The sequence below is a fragment of the Tenrec ecaudatus genome, chromosome 5, assembly GCF_050624435.1.
Source record: "Tenrec ecaudatus isolate mTenEca1 chromosome 5, mTenEca1.hap1, whole genome shotgun sequence".
Taxonomy (NCBI): domain Eukaryota; kingdom Metazoa; phylum Chordata; class Mammalia; order Afrosoricida; family Tenrecidae; genus Tenrec; species Tenrec ecaudatus.
In genome coordinates this window covers 162,704,348-162,725,842 of record NC_134534.1, presented here as the reverse complement: position 1 = coordinate 162,725,842, position 21,495 = coordinate 162,704,348, and the positions used below count along the sequence as shown (strand labels likewise).

General features: G+C 37.2%; 1 protein-coding gene across 2 annotated transcripts in view; it reads left to right on the top strand.

Moving 5' to 3' along the window:
* Positions 1 to 21,495, top strand: part of RBM33 (RNA binding motif protein 33) — a 137,323-nt gene that overhangs the window by 21,911 nt on the left and 93,917 nt on the right. The window contains exons 2-6 of one of the 2 annotated variants that reach the window (XM_075550181.1): positions 2,188 to 2,266; positions 6,927 to 6,975; positions 11,320 to 11,393; positions 16,138 to 16,450; positions 20,123 to 20,242. In XM_075550181.1, the coding sequence (XP_075406296.1) occupies positions 2,188 to 2,266; positions 6,927 to 6,975; positions 11,320 to 11,393; positions 16,138 to 16,450; positions 20,123 to 20,242 (635 nt within the window). The remainder of the gene's footprint in view (positions 1 to 2,187; positions 2,267 to 6,926; positions 6,976 to 11,319; positions 11,394 to 16,137; positions 16,451 to 20,122; positions 20,243 to 21,495) is intronic. The other variant, XM_075550182.1, reaches the window with a different exon arrangement.

The following is a 21,495-nucleotide window of genomic DNA, read 5'->3' as shown; positions in this document are numbered from 1 at the left end:
GTTAAAAGTTTTAAAAGTCTATTTATTCATGTAGTTTTTAGATTTTTTGTGGTATTTTCTTTTTGGTATGTTCTAAAGAACTTCCTTCAAGATTTCTTGTGCATAACCTGCTGCTCCTGTTTTTGTTTTTTTGTCTTAAAATATTGCTAATTCACTTCTGATTTTGAAAGTTATCTTTGCTGGGTGTAATTTTTCTGGGTTGATGCTCCAATGTCTCCTTGCATGCATCTTTTCACTTTGAAGTGTTATCAAGAAATCTGATGAAATTCTTATATATGTAAAATGGCATCTTTCTCTATTATGATATTTTGTTGGTTTCTGGTTTTGAGCAATTTGATGATAAAATATCCTGGTGATGTTTACTTCATGTTTATTTTGTTTGGGTTTTGTTGAGTTTTTTGGTGAGTTTATAGCGTATAACATTTGGAAAGGTTTTAGCCATTATTTCTAAAAACTTTTAAAGATATCTCCCTTTAGAGTTTCTAATTATATAATAGTCTGCTTGAAGTTGTCTTATAGATTGTATCTTTTTTATTTTTCATTTTGTTTCATTTTGGATGATACGGATTGAATTGAGTCCCCAGTTCTCTGTCCCTCAGACCTGTTGGAGGGCTGGACTATAGTTTTAAAAAAAACTATGAACAAATTCTTATGCACACTGCACATATCTTATTTTGAATTAAAAAAAAACGGGCAAAAACACACAGCGGGCCGGATAAATGTCCTCCGCGGGCTGTAGTTTGAGGACCCTGAAGGGGTATACGCATAATAGCAAAGGGTGATGGTATTGGGGGTATACATGTGACAAGATGGGTGGACCCTGGATTCATGATGGCTGCCTAACCTTGATTGCCCTGGAGCTGGAAACTTTATTTAGCTTATGCTTTCAGGGGAAGCAGTCCATTGTCCTAATATCAGGGAGTGAGCCCTACCTATCGTGGGACAAACAATGGTGTCTGCTTGCTCTGGATGGCTGGAGTCTTCAGGGAGATAACTTGACAATCATTTACCATAGGTTGCAAGCAGCTAAGTTTGGCATGTATCTGGGGTAGACAACTTGGAAGAAATCTTTGTTTCCCACAGTTTGTGGAATGAAAAATACTAATTTCAGTTTTTTTGTTTTTCTAATAAAAATAACCAGACATCAGATGCCACTCATGTTAGTCCCCCTGCATTTAATATTGCCACATTTCATATGCCAGTAAAGTCCCTATGTAGAAGATAGCTTCGCCTTGCACTAAAGAAAAGTATTAAAGGGCGCTGCTTTAGATCTCGACCTCTGCACTGTACACGTTTTTAACTATTATAAGAAAATATATACTGTAACTATTGAGCACTTGAAAAGTGGCTAATCCCAATTGAGACATGCTGTCATATACGTACTGGGCTTCTAACACTTATATGAAAAAAAGTAAAATATCTCTATTTTTATATGAGTTTGATTTTGAAATACTATTTTTACATATGTTGAATAGAATATATTACTAGTTTTACATGCTTTTTAAAATGTGACTTAAAATATTTAAAGTTATATCTAAGCAGCTCTCATATATAGTACAGTGTTGCTCTAAATTTTTTTCCTTCTCCTAAATCGGGGTTATGTGCTCTATGTTGTATTTTCTAAAAGGAGAAGATTATGAAAGTGTTATAAAAGTTTCTTTAACTTTAGAAATTAGGCAAATTTTCTTTTATGCAGTAGGAGAATATATACGTAAACTAGAACCATATTTTATATAGAAAACACAATTAAAATGAATTTTAAAAATTCCATGTTCCTCTCAGCAGTTTTTTATGCCTGATAGTGGTTAATACATGGTTTCTTTTGATAGCCAGTTGAGTACTTATTAAACAATAAATTATTAATTAACAGTTAATAACTTTATATACTTATATATCATTACACATTTGTATTTATAGTAGTTGCAGATTATAATTACATGATTGTAAAATATAATACATGCATTATAATTAATTATATGTAATTATAATAGTTAATAAAATAGTTAATTATTTAAAACCTCTCAGGGTCCTAGCGTGACTGGACAACACATCTATAGTAGTAGTTGTAGAACTTTATTAAAAACGTATGTTAAGATTCTTTTAAAAATCTGCTTTCCATATTTGATCATTTTTGTATTGTATGTCTAATTTCATGTAGTAAGAATGATTTTAATGAAATCTCTGCAGATGATGACTTTGATCAGTTTGATAAGCCTGGTGCAGAACGATCCTGGAGAAGAAGAGCTGCGAATGAAGACTGGGATAGGTAGGTAAAAAAAATTATAATGTGATAATCTATATTTTTGTTTTGTTTTTTCCTTCTACTTTTCTTTGTAGAGATCTTTACTAATCTGATGACCTTTCCTGAGTGGGCCTGACTATATAAGGCTAATGTAAGGGCAAGAGAGAGCTGCCCAAGCAAATGGGCTCTAATTCCAAGTTTATAGTGTATGCAGAACATAGCCTTAGGTAGAATATAGGTCCTTCATATGCCATTTATATAGTGATGATATAACTGACTTTTGAACAGTCAATTGAATTTATGGCATTTCTTCCCTTTTGGTCCATATCCTATCCTATCCAACACCAAAAACCCGAGGCTCCTCTGTACATTTTTTTTCCTTTCACTTTATTGCCTAGAAAACTAACCATTGTCCTGTCTACAACAGAAGAAGTGCTGCCTGGTCCTGTGGCATCCTCACAGTTATGCGTGAGCTCATGTGTGTAGCCACTGTGCTAGTCCATCTGGTCGAGGGTCTTCTTTTGAGGACCTGTTTCACCTAGAGCAGTGGTTCTCAGCCTTCCTAACGCCACGACCCTTTCATACAGCTCCTCATGTGGTGGTGACCCACCAACCATAAAGTTGTTTTCGTTGTTACTTCATAACTGTAATTTTGCTACTGTTAAGAATTGGGCGACCCCTGTGAAAAAGTTGCTCGACCCCCAAAGCGGTCGTGACTCACAGGTTGAGACCCACTGACCTAGAGTGATGTCTTTCACTGGAGACTGGTCCCTCCTGAAAATATTCAAAGTCTGTGAGATAGAGTCTCACCTTCTTTGCTTCTACAGAGCATTCTGGCTGTTCTTTTTCAAGACAGATTTCTGATAATTCATGCTGTACTCAGTATTCTTTCCTAATACATCAGTTTCAATACAATGCATAGTACAATAGATCTAATACAATACATCTTTCCTAATTCAGATACATCAGTTCAGCTTTCACTTGTATGAGGCAACTGAAAATACAGTGGCTTGTGTCAACCGTGTCTTCAAAGTGACATCTCTGCTTTTACATACTTAAAGAGGCCTTTTGTAACAGTTGTACCTTAACTGCTGCTTCCGTGGATATTAATTGTAGATCCAAGGAATATGAAAATTCTTGGCAACTTCTATCTTTGCTCCATATATCATGATTTTGCTTATTGGTCCAATGTGAGAGTTTTCCTTTACTTTATGTTGAAGTATAATCCACGTTGAGGACTGTAGCCTCTGATCTTCATCAAAGTTCTCTTGAGTTTCAATAAGCAGGGCTGTGCCATCTGTAGATCATACCTTGGTAATGACTCTTCCTCCGCATGTAGTCCAGCTTCTCAGATTATTTATTCAGCATGCAGATTGCATAAGTTTGGTCAAAAGTATACAACTCTGACTTACAACTTTCCTCATTTTAAACCACGCAATACCCTGTGTTCTGGTTGAATGAGTCTCTCTTAGTCTGTGAATAGGTTCTGCATGAACGCAATTAAATGTTTTGGAATCCTCCCCCCCCCTTTTTTGCAATCTTATTCATAATTTGTTATAACCCACACAGCCACAATGCCTGTGCATCGTCAATGAAACACAGATAAATAACTTTTTAGATTCTGTTTTTTAGCCTAGAGCCATCTGACATCAACAATGATATCCCTTTTTTCATATCTGAGTCTGGCTTCAACTTCAGCAGTTTTCCATTGGTGGACAACTGTAACCATTCTTTGATCTTTAGCAAAATTTTACTTGTGTGTGATATTTGATGATAATCCCTGCCTTCTCTTGGATCACTTTTGTTGGAATGGGCACTTACATAGATAGATTTCTTCCAGTTGGTTGCCCGGATAACTTTATTCCAAATCTATTGGCATAGGTGAGCGAGCTCCTGCAATACTGCAAATATTTGTTTAACCTTTTCATTTGGTATTTGGACAGTTCATGGGCCTTGTTTTCACCAATATCTTCAGTGCAATATAGACTTCTTTCTCCAGTACTATTGGTTTTTGTTCATAGGCTACTTATGGAAGTAACTGAATACCAACCATTTTTTTGTTTTGGTAGAGTGACTATTCCTTCCATCATTTCTTGATGCCTCTTATATTGTTCATTTTGTTTGCCCATGGAATATGTCAGTATTATAGTTTGAGGCATTATTTTGTTTTTTAGTTCTTATAACTTGTGGAATATCTAGCATTTCTTTTCTTTGGGTTTTTAATCTCTAGGTCTTTACACATTTTATTATACTGCTTTACTTTTCTTAAGCTGTCTTTTGAAATTTTCTGTTCAGCCCCCCCCTTTTAATCATTTTATTGGGGGCTCATACAACTCTTATAACAATCCATACATACATCAATTGTGTCAAGTACATTTGTACATTTGTTGCCCTCATCAGTCTCAATATATTTGCTTTTTACTTGAGCCCTTGGTATCAGCTCCTCATTTTCCTCCCTCCCCACTCTCTCCTCCCTCATGAACCCTTGATAATTTATAAACTATTATTATTTTGTCATATCTTACACTGTCTGATGTCTCCCTTTACCCACTTTTCTGTTGTCAATCCCCCAGGGAGGAGGCTATATGTAGATCCTTGTGATCGGTTCCCCCTTTCTACCCCACCTTCCCTCCATCCTCTGGTATCACTACTCTCACCACTGGTCCTGAAGGGATCATCTGTCCTGGATTCCCTGTGTTTCCGGTTCCTATCTGTACCAGTGTACATTTTCTGGTCTAGCTGGATTTGTAAGGTAGAATTGGGATCATGACAGTGGGGGAGAGGGGCGGAGGGGAGCATTTAAGAACTAGAGGAAAGTTGTATGTTTCATTGTTGCTACACTGCACCCTGACTGGTTCATCTTCTCCGCGACCATTCTGTAAGGGGGTGTCCCATTACCTATAGATGGACTGTGGGTATCCACTCTGCACTTCTTCTCATTTATAATATGATTTTTTTGTTCTTTGATGTCTGATACCTGATCCCTTCGACACCTCGTGATCGCACAGGCTAGTGTGCTTCTTCCAAGTGAGCTTTGTTGCTTTTGAGTTACATGGTCGCTTGTTTACCTGCAAGCCTTTAACACCCCAGATGCTGTATCTTTTGTTAGCCGGGCACCATCAGCTTTCTTCACCACATTTACTTATGCACACATTTGTCTTCAGCAATCTTGTTCGGAAGGTTTGCATCATAGAATGCCAATTTAGTAGAACAAAGTGTTCTTGCATTGAGGGTGTACTTGAGTAGAGTTGGAGGTCCAATGTCTGTCTGCTGCCTTAATACTAAACCTATAAATTTTTACACTTAGATCTATTTCCCCATCATCCTATATAAATATATTTGCGTATTTACATGCCTGTATTTAGACCTCTATAAATGACCTTTGCCTTCTAGTGTTTTCCTCTATTTCCTTTTACTTTCCTCTTGTCTCACTATCATGCGCAGCCATCATTTGGGTTTCAGTAATTTCTCTTGGTTACACTGCCCTTGATGAATCCCTATCAAACTTCTCACACCCTCCTTGCCACTAATTTTGGATCACTTGTTCCCTTGTCCCTGGGTTGGTCAACACCACCTCCTTACCCCGCCTTCCCCTGTCCCATGTCCCCTGGAACCATTGGTCCCATTGTTTTCTCCTCCAGACTGTTGATCCAGCCTATCTTATCTAGATAGACCCATTCTGTCCTTTACTTCATCATTTCTTCTAGTCATTTTAGCTACTTCATATTCAAGAACAAGTTCAGAGTCCCCCCTGACATGTATTTTGGTGTCCCCCCCCCTTTCCATCCCACCCCCATCTTTTAAATTGTCTTTTGGTTTCCTCGGGCTTTCCTTCTGGTGTTATATCCGACACGAGGTTCTGGTGCTCTGGTGTTCGTGAGGTTCTCAGTGGTAACTTTTTTTAAAGGGTTTCCTTTTTAGTTTTTCATACTTGGGAGGCTCTTCTGACACCTCGCCACTGTGGGTGACCCTGTCGGTATTTGAAAGACTGTTGAGTCATTTTGAACTAATTTCAATATTGTTTATTCCATCGTGATTTCAATCTTTATTGATCATCACATTGTTTGATAGAGCTTTATGTTATTTCTTGCCTTTGCCTTTGTTAGCTTTGGAACAAGGCAGTTTCTCCATCTTCTTTCATGGTCTAGTCATTCAAAACTCATTTGTCCTTAAAAAAACTTTGTGTGTTTGGAAAAAGTTTTCTAAGATCATTTTCTTATTTCCCTCTTTTGTTAGAAAAAAGACTTTATAGGTTTTTCTTGATCATATTTTAGAGGCAGAAGGCTTAGATGTTATTTACGTTAATTTCTTCACTTATTCATTACTTAACAGATCCAAAGAAGTTAAAATATCGTACATATCAAGGTATAAAACTAGTGTTTCAATATAGTGCAGCACCTCATAAAACAAAACTTCCCTCTACAGACAACCAAAAATTTCTCTGTGTACCTGAAAATATGTTTTCATTTTGCTAACGAAAAAAGCATAGCAACTTTAACATGTGAATACTCAAACCATAAAGCTTTTGGTAAATTTCCCAATGACCTTCCAACTTTCAATATAAATGAGGGGTCTTCAGCGAAATCATGGAACAATGAATTTTTCCCCCAAAAGCTTTGGAAGCCTTCTTGTGTTATAGTTGTATAAGAGTAATGATATATTAACATATCTCTTTTATTTCTAGTGAACTTGAAGATGACTTACTTGGAGAAGATTTGCTATCTGGCAAAAAGGTAAGAAGTAGAAGTAACTGATGGTTACTTGTTCTTCCTTCAGAGTGGCTGGTGGGCTGCCCTGCTGACCCTGCAGTAACTACCACACAACCTGGGCTCCTTATGTCATACTCTAGTAAGGTAGCAACTAAAGAACATCGCACTTCTAATCACAAGTATGGAGCCTGAATTTGACAATTCACCTCCAAAGGATTCTGGCTTAAAAGGCCATATTAAATAATTGAGTACATCTGTGGTTGCAAACTTGGTATGAAGCAGACTGATCAAGAGAGAATACACACACACAGCACACATGCTCATGGATATGCATGTGGATATTCTTAAATAAAACCAAGTGAGAGTTACTAGAAATTGAGTTACATTTAGATGGAAGTTGGCTGTCCATTTGAAATTCCTGCTTTAACGTCTGTACTTAATTTCTGCAACAACCGTTGCACCAAGTCATTCGTTGTCTTATAGGTTGCCAGTGTTACAGGATACTGGAAAGCCATCTTCGAACGCCATTAAAAACCCAAATCACTTGCCAAGTTGGTTCTGACTTGTGGCAACAAAGTTATAGTTAATGTTCCACTGTCAAACACACCTAGGGGTACTACTATGAAAAGGTTGCAACCTTGAAAACCTCAGGAGTGCATCCTACTGTGCATCACATGGGTCCCCTGTGTGGTAATCATTTCTTTTGTAAGAATTAGTACCGGACAAGTTCCAAAGAGTTGGAAGTTGAAGCTATTCCAAATGTCCAACTCTTTCCAGTTACGACTTTACTCCATTTCCCCTTTTTTTCTCCCTTGAGTGTATTTCCTCATGTCGCTGGCTTCTGCAGTTCACTGCAGCGTCCCACAGAAACTCACAGACATGGAGGAAATGCCTTCCAGGAGGATGCTGTTCAGTCCAAAACCTGAGGGTTAGGCAGAAGCAAACCAAATTCAGGGTCCAGAGCCAGAGCCCTAAAGAGTCCCAAAGCAGCAGTGCATCTTCTTGTTTCTACCGAAGCTCAGTTAGCAAGTAGAGGTTTGGTTTTCAAGGTGAGATGATGAATGTGTGAAATTGTATGGCAGCATCATTATGTACGAGGAGGAGTATCCCCCCCCCCAAAAAAACAACCCCGAATTTCCCCCCCAAACTATGTATTTTAACTTTTTATACACAATAACCTTATCACCTTCAAAGTACACTTAATACACTTGTCAAATCTGCAATTCCATTTTTGGAAACATTTTTCAAACTCATCTGTTTGAATGGCCAACAGCACCTCCCTTTTTTTTTCCTTCACCTCTTCTACTTTGTTAATTCACTGTCAATTCATGTCCCTCCTCATTCACGGACACAAAAAAATGTCACACAGAGCAAGGTCAAGGTGAATCAGGTGTGTGGGGCAAGAGACATGCTTTTTTGCCCCAAACGGGCACACTAAGTTGGCTGTGTGAGCAGGTGCATTGTGGTGGCAAAACCAGTTCCCTGTCTGCCACAATTCAGGCCTTTTTTGTCGTACACTGTTAGGGCTATTTTTTCAGAACTTCTAAATAGAAAGCTTGAGTAACACTCTGACCTGGTGGAATTAACTCCAAATGTACTACCAGTTGACATTTTTGTCTCTTTGGGAAGTTGATGGACATCCAGAATGAGATTTATAATCAATCAACATTTCACCTTTTTTGAAATGAGGAAAGCAGTTGTCCACTTCAGTTTTTCCCACAGTGCTGGCATTTTTCCTGGGCAGAAAACAAAATTTCACAGCTGCTTCCTGGTCTCTTAAATCAGCCACCACAAAAAATGAGGTTCACGTGAAACTGCTTTTACAAAATAATTCATTGTGTCCAGAGAGAACTTTCCCAGGCTACGCCACTGGGTGCAGCATTTACAGTAGCTCCACCTAGTGAAATTCACTTCCGTGGTTTTTTTTTTTTGGAACCCCTCTTGTATCTAAAGAAGACAAAGAATGTAGCCTGATTCACGCCTAATCCTAAGGTGGAATCTTAAAGATGTCATCAAGGAAACAAAGGGTAGTCAATTCATATTCAGGTCAGGCCTTAGTCCCGTCTCATTTTTGTTTGCAGTAGAGAATGACCTCTAAATGGGACTATTGTCACAGATGTATAAGGTCCAGAATTACCATATACACATGTATAAGCCAAGTTTTTCAGCACATTTTTTAATGCAGTTTTTGTGGTAAAATTAGGTGCCTTGCTGATACTTGATATTCGGGCCGGCTTATACTCGAGTATATACAGTATATCATATAAAGAATTAGGGCTGGAAGAACTGTATTAATTGAACATAAGTCACCATGTTTGAACTTCTAGCTCATACAAGTTCTGGCATTCTTGGAAGCACGAGAACCATTCTTTTTCTTTGTCAAGGGCTTCTGGCCCCATAGGAAGAATGGCCTATCTGGGAAGAATGGAGGAAAGGGTTTCACTTGCATTCATGGCCCACTTTGTTTGAGTCATTCTCTAGTGGTCTGTTTGTCCGACTTTCCGTTAGACCAAGAGTGGAGAATATTTTTTCTGTCAAGGAACATTTAACATCATTCTTGGGCTTTAGTGGTTAAACATTTAATTAATTCACACCTTATATGATGGTTAAAAATGACTTCTCTTTGTTGAGGTGTGTAATGTTCACTGGTATTGATGGTTTCATAGAACTTATACAGTTCACAGGCTGGGCATACCTCCACACCTACTTTTAAGACCTTTGCATTGAGGTAGAATCCCCCTACATATCCTGCCCTTGCCTAACAGAATGATCCACTCCAATTTATTAGGATGTAGTTGAAAACCATTTTTCAGCCTCCAGGATTCAGTCTAGCTTTCCAGGCCATTTTGTCAGTAAAGAAGGTATTCTGACACTGCCTCCTGTGTCTGTTACTGGGTTGGCTCAGAGGAGAGAGAGGTTGAATCCACTGATTTTTGTCAAATACTTAAAAGGTTGACTAAAATTCCCCCCCCCCCTTCAGTTCATACATGTGAGTTTATTCCATACAAAACATGTTTAAATATGTCTTTGTGATTAGTGGGTAGCTGAAGACAAGTACTTCATTAATACTCTGTCTAAATCTCATTACGGTCTCTTCATAATTAAAAATGTTGATGTCATCCCACAGCTCATCAGGTCTTCTGTCATGAATGTTCAATGCAGCAAATCTTGAGATATTCTCAAAATTCAGGTGGACTAGACTCAAGGTCATATTTTGGCTCTTGTGAACTTGTTTTAATTTTCCACAGCTTCAACCTAAACTTAACATGTGAGCAATTGATGGTCTGCTCCACAGTTGGCTCCTGGTTTTGTTTTACCTGCTGATAATGAAAAATTCTTGAAGTAAATTTTCATTGGGTAAAATACAACTTTCATGAAACTGTGAGTTTATAAAATAATTTTTAAATGTTAAACAAAATATTGAGGTTTTATTTCATTGGCTATATCTTGGATATCATTGGATATTCTATTGGATAGCTAAGCTTTGTTTCATTTGCTCAGCACAGGCTTGGTTTGTACCAGGTCTTGTTTATGTTACTACCATATCCTTTCCCTCTCAAAATTGAACCAGTTTGGATTACCAGTTACGTGCTTAAATTTTCATGCATAACTAGTTCCTTTCTTTAAATAAACTTGACTACATGAATAGATTTTTTTGTATCCTTGTTAGTGACTAGGTAGAGACAGTAATTCTATTATTTCTTGATTTGTTACCTACAGTACTATATGAAGAGTACACAGAAAAATTTGAGAAACCTATTTTTATAAATATATAAGATGCCAGGAAAAGGCTTGCTTCATTTTTTAAATGGAAAATTTAATTAGATCCTCCTCTTTCTTATTCTTTCACTTAAGGTGCCAGATAACATATTTTCTATATGTATATATACATATATTTGAATTTTTATTCTTTAATGAACTAAAGAGTGTATGTATATGTGGCTTAATTTATATGTATACATATTTAGTTTGTTTTATATAGCTAGATCTAGATACATCTACACAGAACCTCTCTGCTCCCCCAAACCAAAACCAACCAATAGCCAGTTGATTCTGACTCATAAGGACCCCACAGGAAAAATAGAACTGTTCTTTTAGGCTTTGTGAGATTATAAATCTATACTGAGGTAGACACCTTCATCGTTTTTGTGTGGGATAGTTGGAAGGTTTGAACCATTGACCTTGCAGTTAGCAGGCCGGTGCTTTACCAGCTATGCCACGAGGGCTCCATAACTGGCAAAACTTTATGGGTGGTAAATACCTTAATAAATAATGTTTGAAATAATCTGTAATCACTAATTTTGCACTAATTGTAAGAACTCTTAATGGAAGCAACTTGCATTGAATTTGATGTCTTATTTTAATTAGAACCAGTCGGACTTGTCAGATGAAGAGCTAAATGATGATCTTTTGCAAAGTGATAACGAAGAAGAGAGTTTCAGGTACTTCACATTAAAAATGTACTTTTAAATGTTAGAATGATTTGTAATTTATAATTGGAATATGGGGAGATTTCAAAAGGTTGTGGAAAATGGAATTAAAAGATAAAAATTAAAATGCAGACTATTTCTCAATATTCCATCAAATTTAAGAGATGTTTGTAGGTGATGATACCAACATTGTTCCAGCTCCAATGCACTGAGGGTCCTTCCTGTAATTTAACCTTGCCAGTGCAGTTCTTTTACATTAGTAATTGAAGAAAAAGAGGTGCCCTGTAAAGGTCCTGTAAGTTTAAGAAACGGCCATATCAGGACTTTAAGGTAGATACCTAATGATTTCCCATAGGAACTCTTGGAAAATTATTGTTGATTAAATTAAAAGAAGGAACAGGATCATTCTGGAGAAGCTTTTCTGGTGAAGCTTTTCCTCACATTTTTGTGCTAAAGCTTTCTCAATATACTCTCCTAATCAGGTGTTAGCATTCTTTTGCCTTCCGGAAAGTCAATCTCCAAAATAATTGGAGCATCCCTAAAATCTGTTGTTAGGACTTGCTCTTGACTAGACCACTTTTCCTTTGACTTGGCTACTTTCATCTCTTGGTAACCATTGCTTTGATTTTGTTTTGTCTCCTGCAATGTACTTGTAAAGCCATATTTCATCTTGTTACAGTCCTCTGAGGGAATCCTTCAGGATCTTGATCCCACTTATTTAAAATTTTCACGGAAAAATTCTGCTCTTGTCTGAGCTGATATTTGGCACTCACTAAACAGAAAGTTTGCTCAACTTTTAATTTTTCAGTCAGAATTGTGTCAGCTGGACCAGAGATGTTTAGGGTGTTGACTATTATTTCTGCTTTTAATTAGTCCTCTTTAGTTGGGGCAAGAACTAAATTAGTTTTCCTCATAAACTGATGTAAATGGTCTGCCACTGCAGACTTTATTTTCAACATTATCTGACCCTGTTTTAAAACAAGTTAGCTGCGGTGAACAGCAGATTTCCTGGGGACATAGAACCCCCTCAGCTTTCTATGAGATATCAATGATCTTACCATTCTTCTATACAAGCTTCACCATAAAGTTGATGTTTTGGCTTCAATTTAGGAGAATATACCATATATACTCAAGTATAAGCTGACCTGAATATCAGCCGAGGCACCTATTTTTACCATCAAAGCTGCATAAAAAAGGTGCTGAAAAACTCGGTTTATACATGAGTATATACAGGATGTCTTTTTTTTTTCCCCTGATGGGGCCATTTTTCAAATTAATGTCTTATTGTCAAACTAGATCCTGTTCAGACATCATATAGCAAGTTCGTTTATTTTGGTGTGTTTTTTTTAACATTTTATTAGGGACTCATACAACTCTTAATCACAATCCATACATATACATACATCAATTGTATAAAGCACATCCATACATTCCCTGCCCCAATCATTCTCAAAGCATTTGCTTTCCACTTAAGCCCTTTGCATCAGGTCCTCTTTTTTTTTCCCCCTCCCTCCCCGCTCCCCCCTCCCTCATGTGCCCTTGGTAGGATGCTTCCTCCCCCCAACTACCATGATCCGAATTCTACTTTGCAGGGCTGGATAGGACAGAGGCTGTACACTGGTACATATGAGGGCTGGAGGCACAGGGAATCTAGGGTGGATGATACCTTCAGGACCAGGGGTGTGAGGGGCGATGCTGGGAGAGTGGAGGGCGAGTGGGTTGGAAAGGGGGAACTGATTACAAGGACCCACATGTGACCTCCTTCCTGGGAGAGGGACGGCAGGGAAGGGAGACTCCGGATAGGGCAAGATATGGCAAAATAACGATGTATTTTGGTATTTTAATAAAAGAAGTCTGTGTTTTTTCTATGAAGTTCTTGCATACCTCTCATAATTTAATATTATAGTATTACATCATTAACATGATTGTATTCTAAACATTTTTAAGTAAGGGAACTTTTTTCTTTTTAAATCATTTTATTGGGGCTCATGTAACTCTTACCACAATCCATCAAGCACATTTGTATATTTGTTCTGAAAACATTTTCTTTCTACTTGAGCCCTTGGTATCAGCTCATTTGTCCCCTTCCTCCCTCATGAATCCTTGATAATTTATATATTTTTTTCATGTCTTACACTGTCCAACATCTCCCTTCACCTACTTTAATGTTGTTCGTCCCCCAGAGGCGGAGTTATATGTAGATCCTTGTGATTGGTTCCTATAAGGGAACTTTCTAAGTCAGTGTGACATTGGTTGCTAAATGTAAATCATGTACTGCTCTTTGACAGAATTAATGAATTAATGTGTTTAGATTGAAGAGGATGAGTTTGGATCCATTTAACAGTCTTGGCTGCAGTGTGAATTTTGCTGTTATGTTTCCATTTTAAACATTTAGACATTATATATCTGTTCACTGGATTACCATTTTGGAAATTACTTTGGGTATAATGTAAACTATAGGTTCTCAAAATTTATTTGACCTACTTCCTTTTACCTTTTCAGACAAAAAGTAGTCAGTACCCCACTAGCAATGAACACTTGTAATATAGCGCATACTACAGGGTAAAATGTCGGTAATAAGTGGAAGAAGTTTAGTATATTCTCGTAGGTATGTTAAAAAGACGTAGTTTTAAAATACAATTTAGAAGGGAACATTTAGTGGGAAAGTATTAGAAGACTCCCCACCGCAACCCCCAAGCCCCCCAAAAAACCATTCTCTTGGGAGTTAGTACAGAGATCGTTGCACAGTTCAGTCACATCAAGCAGTATTGTACAATTGCTATCCCAGTCAGTTAGAAAACTTTCTTTTCCTTCCTGATTCCTTGACATCCTCTTACACCCCCACCCCGCCAAATCCTTATTCTACTTGCTGTCTCTGTAGCAGTGGTTCACACAACCTGTGGGTCACAGCCCCTTTGGGGGTCGAACAACCGTTTCAGAGGTCAGCTGCTTCATACCAGTAGCAAAATTAAAGTTATGAAGTAACAATGAAAATAATTTGATGGTTGGGGGGTCACCACAACTTCAGGAACTGTATTAAAGGGTTGCAGCATTAGGAAGATTGAGAACCACTGCTCTATAGGTTCATCAGTATTGGGTTTCATATACTGAAAAATAGACAAACATATAACAAAAATTAAAGAGGGTGACCCTAATGACAGAACACATTTTAGATATCCCTAATGTGAGCAAACAAACAAAATATAGAAAATGTTGAAATTAGAGGGGGAATCAACTGACAGGGTTTTTAACTGTTCAAGTTAGGTTTATCCTTTTGATCTATAGTCATCTCTAATGTAGTGTTTGGAAATCACTTTCCTCCCATCCCTCTTGTGGACAGGGGGAACTCATCGGAGGTTTTTTGTATGTAGATGTGTATCTTGGGTTCCAGCTGTCATCCATAGCCGCCTACAAATTGGGTTCTCACAATTTAGGCTTTGATACTATTCCCTCCACTTTGGATTATACAATTTACCATCCTTTGGTAGCAGACACTTGGTTATAAATGTGTTATACATACGCTATTCATTATTGAGTCATAAATTTGTGCCAAATTTTCTAATGCTAAAAGTTCATTCTTTGGCATCATTCTATTTCATGCTCGAAATTATCCTGCCCTTAAAATATATCATTGGAGATTTTAAAATCAATTTTCAGGTCTATGCAGTGTATTCAGTTTTTGTGAAGATTCAATATTTGATATTTAATATTTGTGAGTTTAGATCTGCGAAATCTCGTTTTTGAAGTCTTGCTGTCTTGCATCTTACTGTTTGACGTTTAGCAGCTTTGTTTAATGAGAATATAATTTTTTTGCGGCTTTAAAAGCCAACTTTACTCATTTTTGAAAATGTGTGATTAGTACTAACTTTTGTTATTTGACTGTTGAAATTATTCTACATTGATTTATTTCAGTGTTGATATACACAACAAAGCATACACCACTTTGGCAGTTTCTGCATGTACAGTTCAGTGACATTGATGACGTCCTTTGAGTTGTGCAACCATTTTCATGCTCTGTTTCTTGGAGTTATTCTCCCCTTAATAACATAAATCCACCGTTCCTTAAGATTTCTCAGTTACTTTTTGCATTGCTCTTGTCACTCTGATCCCATACAGGTAGCTCTTAAAAGAGTATAACGGTGAAACATAGTTTTTCTAGTTAAGCTAAATGGTTGTTAAATTTTACGATGACTTAATAGTATCTTTTTGGTTTAAGATTTAAAGATTAGGGATTTATCCATCCTGCATAACTTTACATACATCTTCAATATTTTGAGTTTTAAAACAGGCACTTATTAAACTCCATTAATAGATTTGAAAAAATAATTTTAAAAATTTGACTACCATTTTTTTTGCTTATTCAGAAATACTGTTTTTAACCTCCAAGTCATAGAAAACAGATGTCATCCATTTCATTTTGAACATTAAAATGAAATAAAGTTTGTTTAGCTTCAGTCCTGGGCTTTTGCCAGTCAGACCTATTTTACCATCTGGGTGATTTAATTCTCTTGGTCAAATCACCTGCAGCTGATGCTAAGTGGTGGTGCCGTGTGCGTATGATTCCTACTCAATATAGATGGTTAAGCTTTGATGTGGAGTGAATGCATTTATCATTTAGGTGGTATACCTTTGAAATGAAAAAAATGTAATTGATCAGTAAGGTGTCTACCTTTCCACCATTTGTACTTTGTAGCAACTAATTTATTACTTATTTGACTTCTGCTCTAATTAGGTTTTTTCTTCTTGTCCACTCTAGTTCTCAGGGTATCACAATTAGTCTTAATACCACAGCTGGCATGGTACCATCATTTGAACTGCCCGACAACACTAATGACCAGTCTGGAGAACAGGAATCCGAGTACGAACATGGAGAGGATGAAATTGTTTATCACAAATCTGATGGCTCTGAAATGTATTCTCAAGCATACACAGAAGAAGGACAGTATGAAGGCCAGGATGCGGAGCTGTCAGAAGACCAAATAGGATATGGGGATGAGCCAGAGGAGGAACACCTTTACAATGATGAAGTGCTAGACATCGAAATCAATGAACCATTAGATGAATTTACAGTGAGTCTTTTTTCCTTTGTATGGCTGAAGATAACATTGCTTCTTGTGCATAGGTGTTGTAGCCTGCTTTGAAATCTATTTACCTCCCTAGGGAGGCAGGGAAATTAGACCTTATTATCACCGTCTGCCAGTTTCTTTATCTGAGCTATGACAAAGTTTGTGTTGACAGCTTGTTTGGCCTGAGGTAATGCTCCTTTGTCACTCTGGAAGGCTGCAAAGAACTGTGACCTTGAGGATTGCATCCTTAAGGAAGAAAACAGCTTTGTGTGGTGGGGATACACTGTCAATTGTTGGAAGTACTTAATGCGGAGGCTTTTATCCAGGCTTTAGACAAGATCTGATAAAGTCCTTCTAAGGTGAAAAGATTATTGACCTGCTAAAGACATCTTCAAGGTGCTAATATTCCAAAGTGATTGATGTCCTGGGCCTTCATTCTGTTTATAATGGAGAAGTGTCTAAACGAGAATAAAGAGATTGGAGGTTATTTCAGGAAATGTCACACATAATTTGTTATCTGTAATCAGGAGGCTAAGATTATGGTGATTTTTAATTCAAAAAGATGATAGTGTTAGGTGATTTGAAAGTTGAAATGTGTCAGATAAAAGAATGAGCGAGAGGCTGCTCATCTGTCTTAATGATAACTCACTGTTGCTTTTTAAGGAAGTGTCCAGTGACCTTGGCCAGGGAAGGCCGTGATCTCAGTAGTAGCTGGGTTGGATCCTGCGGGATTCGGGACCCCTAGGGTTTCATTGTGGTTAAACAGGGCCCACTGAGGAAATGGCAGCTGCGGAAGTCTGTTCTCCACAAAGATAGCTATTTTTGTGCCTTATACTTCACTCAAAGTAAGCTTTTATTTGTTAAGTTCAAAAATTGCTCAGTCTTGATCATTGCTATATAAGGGAGCTTCAAAAATTCCATTTTTCCACGAGCTTTTTGAAGCTCCCTTTGTCTATAGGAGTGAACCTGAAAGGGACCGTTCAGTGTGGCACCCGGGACTATTTTGTTCTGGGCGTTACTGCTTTAGGACTCTCAATAGTGACTGGATTCCAGTTGCATACTTGCTTTTCAGTGTAGTGATGAAAAAAATGCTTGCAGATTTAGTTTTGGTGAATAGACTCAAGTAAAAAACATCAAGGGAACTTGCTATCTAGGTTGATTTTGTAGTTTTTGTGTGATAAAATTTTACTGGCGTGAATTTAATTTATTGGTGTATTTGGTATATGTTTTCTTAAAGTGGGGTACTTTTGTAAATGCTTTTCTAAATTAAACCAACAACTTTAAGAAATGGACTTAGTTATTATTGTCTAGTTACAGTGGTCTTATTATTTCTTCTAAGTGCCTTTAAGTAAGTTGGTTGATTCAGTCATCTTCCGAGTCCTTTCTGTTCAAATATCACCGATTTTCGAGCATCTGGGACACAAATAATGACAAAACTTGCTCTTTTGAACTTAGAATTTCATGGAACATCACAATGTGAGTGCTCCTAATCAAATTAGTGTGTATTGTCAAGTAGGAAGTAGCTCTTTCCTCTGCATCCTACTAAAACTTTTTGTAAAGGTATTTCATAATATAGAATTGAGTTTCCTTTATGAGATATTCTCAAATTTGAGGTTGCATTTAGACTTCTGGTTTTCATAAAATTGGACTGAATTATCTAATATCAGTATGTGTAAAATTTTTAAATTTTACAATTGGATAATCCACCATAACCAAATAAATTATATTTTTCATAGAGTGCAAAAAGCACACAAACACAAACTAAAGTTTTAAGGTAAAATGTTTTTATAGTAATTCTGAAAATGTGCTTATGTTTTCATAGAAAGCACTAAACTTGAAAGACGAGAATTGTCTTCAATAAGCAATATTAGCTCGCCTTACTATATCAAGCTTTATAGTTATGGCCGTTATTTTTTCCTCTTTAAATAAAAATTATTAGCTTATTTCTAATTCTCACAGTAGTAGCATCTGGAATTACTTATTGGGATGGGATGGGAATTAAATTGTAAAGCATTCACCTCTTGCTAGGCGTGAAAGCATTGTTGTTTTGACTGTCACTGATGAGCAAGTGATATATCCATCATTGTATACAGTGGCCAGTTGTTGAGTTTTTTTGTCTCTATTTGTATCCACATGTTCTTTTAGTTGGTAAATGGTTTTTAAACTGTGCTGCTTTTTCTTAGTATTTTTTAACACGTGGTCTTAAAACCAGAGTTGAATTTTTTGAAGTGCCGATCATAAACACTTTCTACTAAAGGTCACCTATAAAATGACATAGAGGGACTTTTAAAGGTAACTGGAAGGAGAGTCATAAAACTAGAGAACTTTATAATTTAAAGGGACACTTCATTTTCCTTGGGGAGAAACTAAGGTCAAAGACATTGAGACATCTGGCAGCACAGTTCTGATGGTCTCTCCTGTTATACCAAAATGTGACAAGAGTCTTGCAAATTTTGCTGATGCTTTTAAGAGAAAATTGTGCCATGATTTTACCTTTGCTCTTTTAAGAACAACAAAACAATGTGTTTTGTTATTCAACAAAATACTTGATTTATAATCCAAGTGCAGTTTATCTAGAGTCTTTAAAATTAATACAGATTGAGGTTTCATAAAACCGTATACTGTAAGCACAATTTTAGCTAATCACTTATGTAAAGGGTAGTGGATCTTTGTTTCCCAGTAAAAATCCCATGGTATGTACTATACACCTATATAAATTGATGGAGATTTTTGATTAACTCTGTCTGACCTTGTTTGAAATCAGTGAGTCATAGATATTGGTAGTTGCTCTTTTTCATAGGATGCTAACAGTTTCTTCTGGAAAGTAAAGTGCACTGTATTCAGAGGATCTTAAAAGGTAGCTGTGAGACATAAAACAAAACTTCACCTTAAATATCTCTTTTTCTTTGGGGGTTGTCGATAAGGCTGTTGTATACTACTAACAGACTATTCTATTTCCTTATATTGTTTACCCTTTGGTGCCTCCCTTTAAACCATTTTACTGTAGATCTTTAGCAAGAGGCTAGGGATACAGACAGTCACCTCCTATGAGCTGGAAAGGGACACTGGAAAGAAATGAAGCAATCTGATCCCGTTACTTGTTAGGAGGACTGATGGGAGCCTTTCTCTTCTTTTGCAATTTTGGTGGTCCCAAGCCAAGCTGCTTGCTTCTTTGTTTGTAGGCACCCTTAAAGGGGGTGCTTGCCTCTGAAACAGCGACCAAGTTAGAAAGCTAATGGAGAAACGAACCTTAACATGCTTTTGTGAAAATCCAGTTTGCCGTAAGAGGTGGGTAGCGAGTGTAATCTCAGCCTCCTTACTGCTACGGGGTTTTTCTGGTAGTGCGTGCACACTTTGTTTTGGTGTGTGTGTGTGTTAAAGATTACCCATTTTACGAAGAGCTATTTAACAGGACACTTAAGTTTGAAGCAACCTCATATCCCTAACTTTAGCACTGGATAAGCTTGATGGGCTTTGTTCTCATTAATCCTTAGAGGAGGCTGCGTTCTGTTTTTGTGCACCTTTGTGCTCAGTTGGGTAATTGTCACAGTAAAAATAGCTGAAATGATTAAGCATGAGCCGTAAAGATATGAAAAATACCTTAAAAATAAACAACAAACAAGAAAACCCAAACGATGTATGAGAAAAACGTGTTTTCTCTTTAATGGCTGTTAGGATGAAGAATACTTGCAGGCTTATGGTGGGCACCGAGGGAAGCAAACGCAGGAAGACTGTGTTGCTGAAGATAACTTAGATGAGATTACTGATTCGCAGGTTGCTCCTGAAACTGAAGAGGTACTTATTAATCTTTTAAAAGAGTCCAAAAGTTGCTATTTCTTTTTTCTTTCTTCCAGTTACAAAATGAGCATCTGTTTAGCATTAGTGAAAAAAGGTGGTGTATCTCTTCTTGCAATTATCGAGTCTAGTGAAAACCGTAGCTGTCTAGGCTCTTTGGGAAATCCGTTCTGATGAACGATTTGCCCTTTAAGGTTATGCGGCTTCAAATATTTTATGGGCTGGGGGTACCGTTGCTGAGGGTTGTACGCATCACTACGCTGATGCGAGCGCTGTAAGTATTTTTAACCTTAGCTATTACATGAACTCTTTTATTGTGAATGCTAATTTCGATCATTATTCAAAAATTACTGCAAAGTTCCCTGTATTAAGGGTGCTGGATTGGGTATTAAAGAAATAAGAATGGATCAAGTTTGATTCATGCCCACAAGGAGTTTGCAACCTAATATACAGGCAGGTAGACATATATAAATTCCTTTGATGTAGAATAGAAAAAGTAAAATCTCACAAGGGAAGTTCAGATCAAGTGCTTTCAGTGCTCACAGAAAGAGAACAGCTGGCTGGGTGTATGTTTGCATGAGTAGGAGAAAAGTCTTGATGAAGAGGAATCTTTCAATTAGGTCTTCAGAATGGATATAGTTTGAACTAATAAGAGGTTATGCAGGGCACAAGGGTAAAATAGATTCCATTGTGTAACCTAACCTGATTCTGTGGGTCAAGTGGAAAAGCCAGAGAATCCCTATAGAATCTTACGACTTGATTAATAAATATAAATTTTCTGTTATCTCAATCCTTATTTCTCCATTCTTATTAAATAAGATCTTGAAAATGGATGTTTCATTGGCTTAGTTTAGATATCATTCCAAATTTTGAGAAGCCATTCGCAAAACTTTGTTTCTTTTTTATAAAAGAAAAACAATTTTAAAAAAAAGTGTATCGATTTCAATTCATGTAACCCTTTGTATAACAAAGGAACACTGCTTCATCTTCACAGTCACTACCTTGTCGTTGCTCTCAAGAAGAGTCATGGCATTGTGGTTGTAGTTCACAAGGGTCTTTTTTTTTCACTGACCCACTGCTTTGCCAAGCACGTTGTCCCCCAGGGACTGATCCCTCTTGATCGCGTCTCCAAAAGTATATGACATCCAAGTCTTAGGAATATTCTGTCTGTACTTCCCGCAAGATGTGTTTTGTGTGTTTGTTTTTCTGGCAGTCCACGATATGTTGTTCAATGTTCTTCACCATCACCTTGA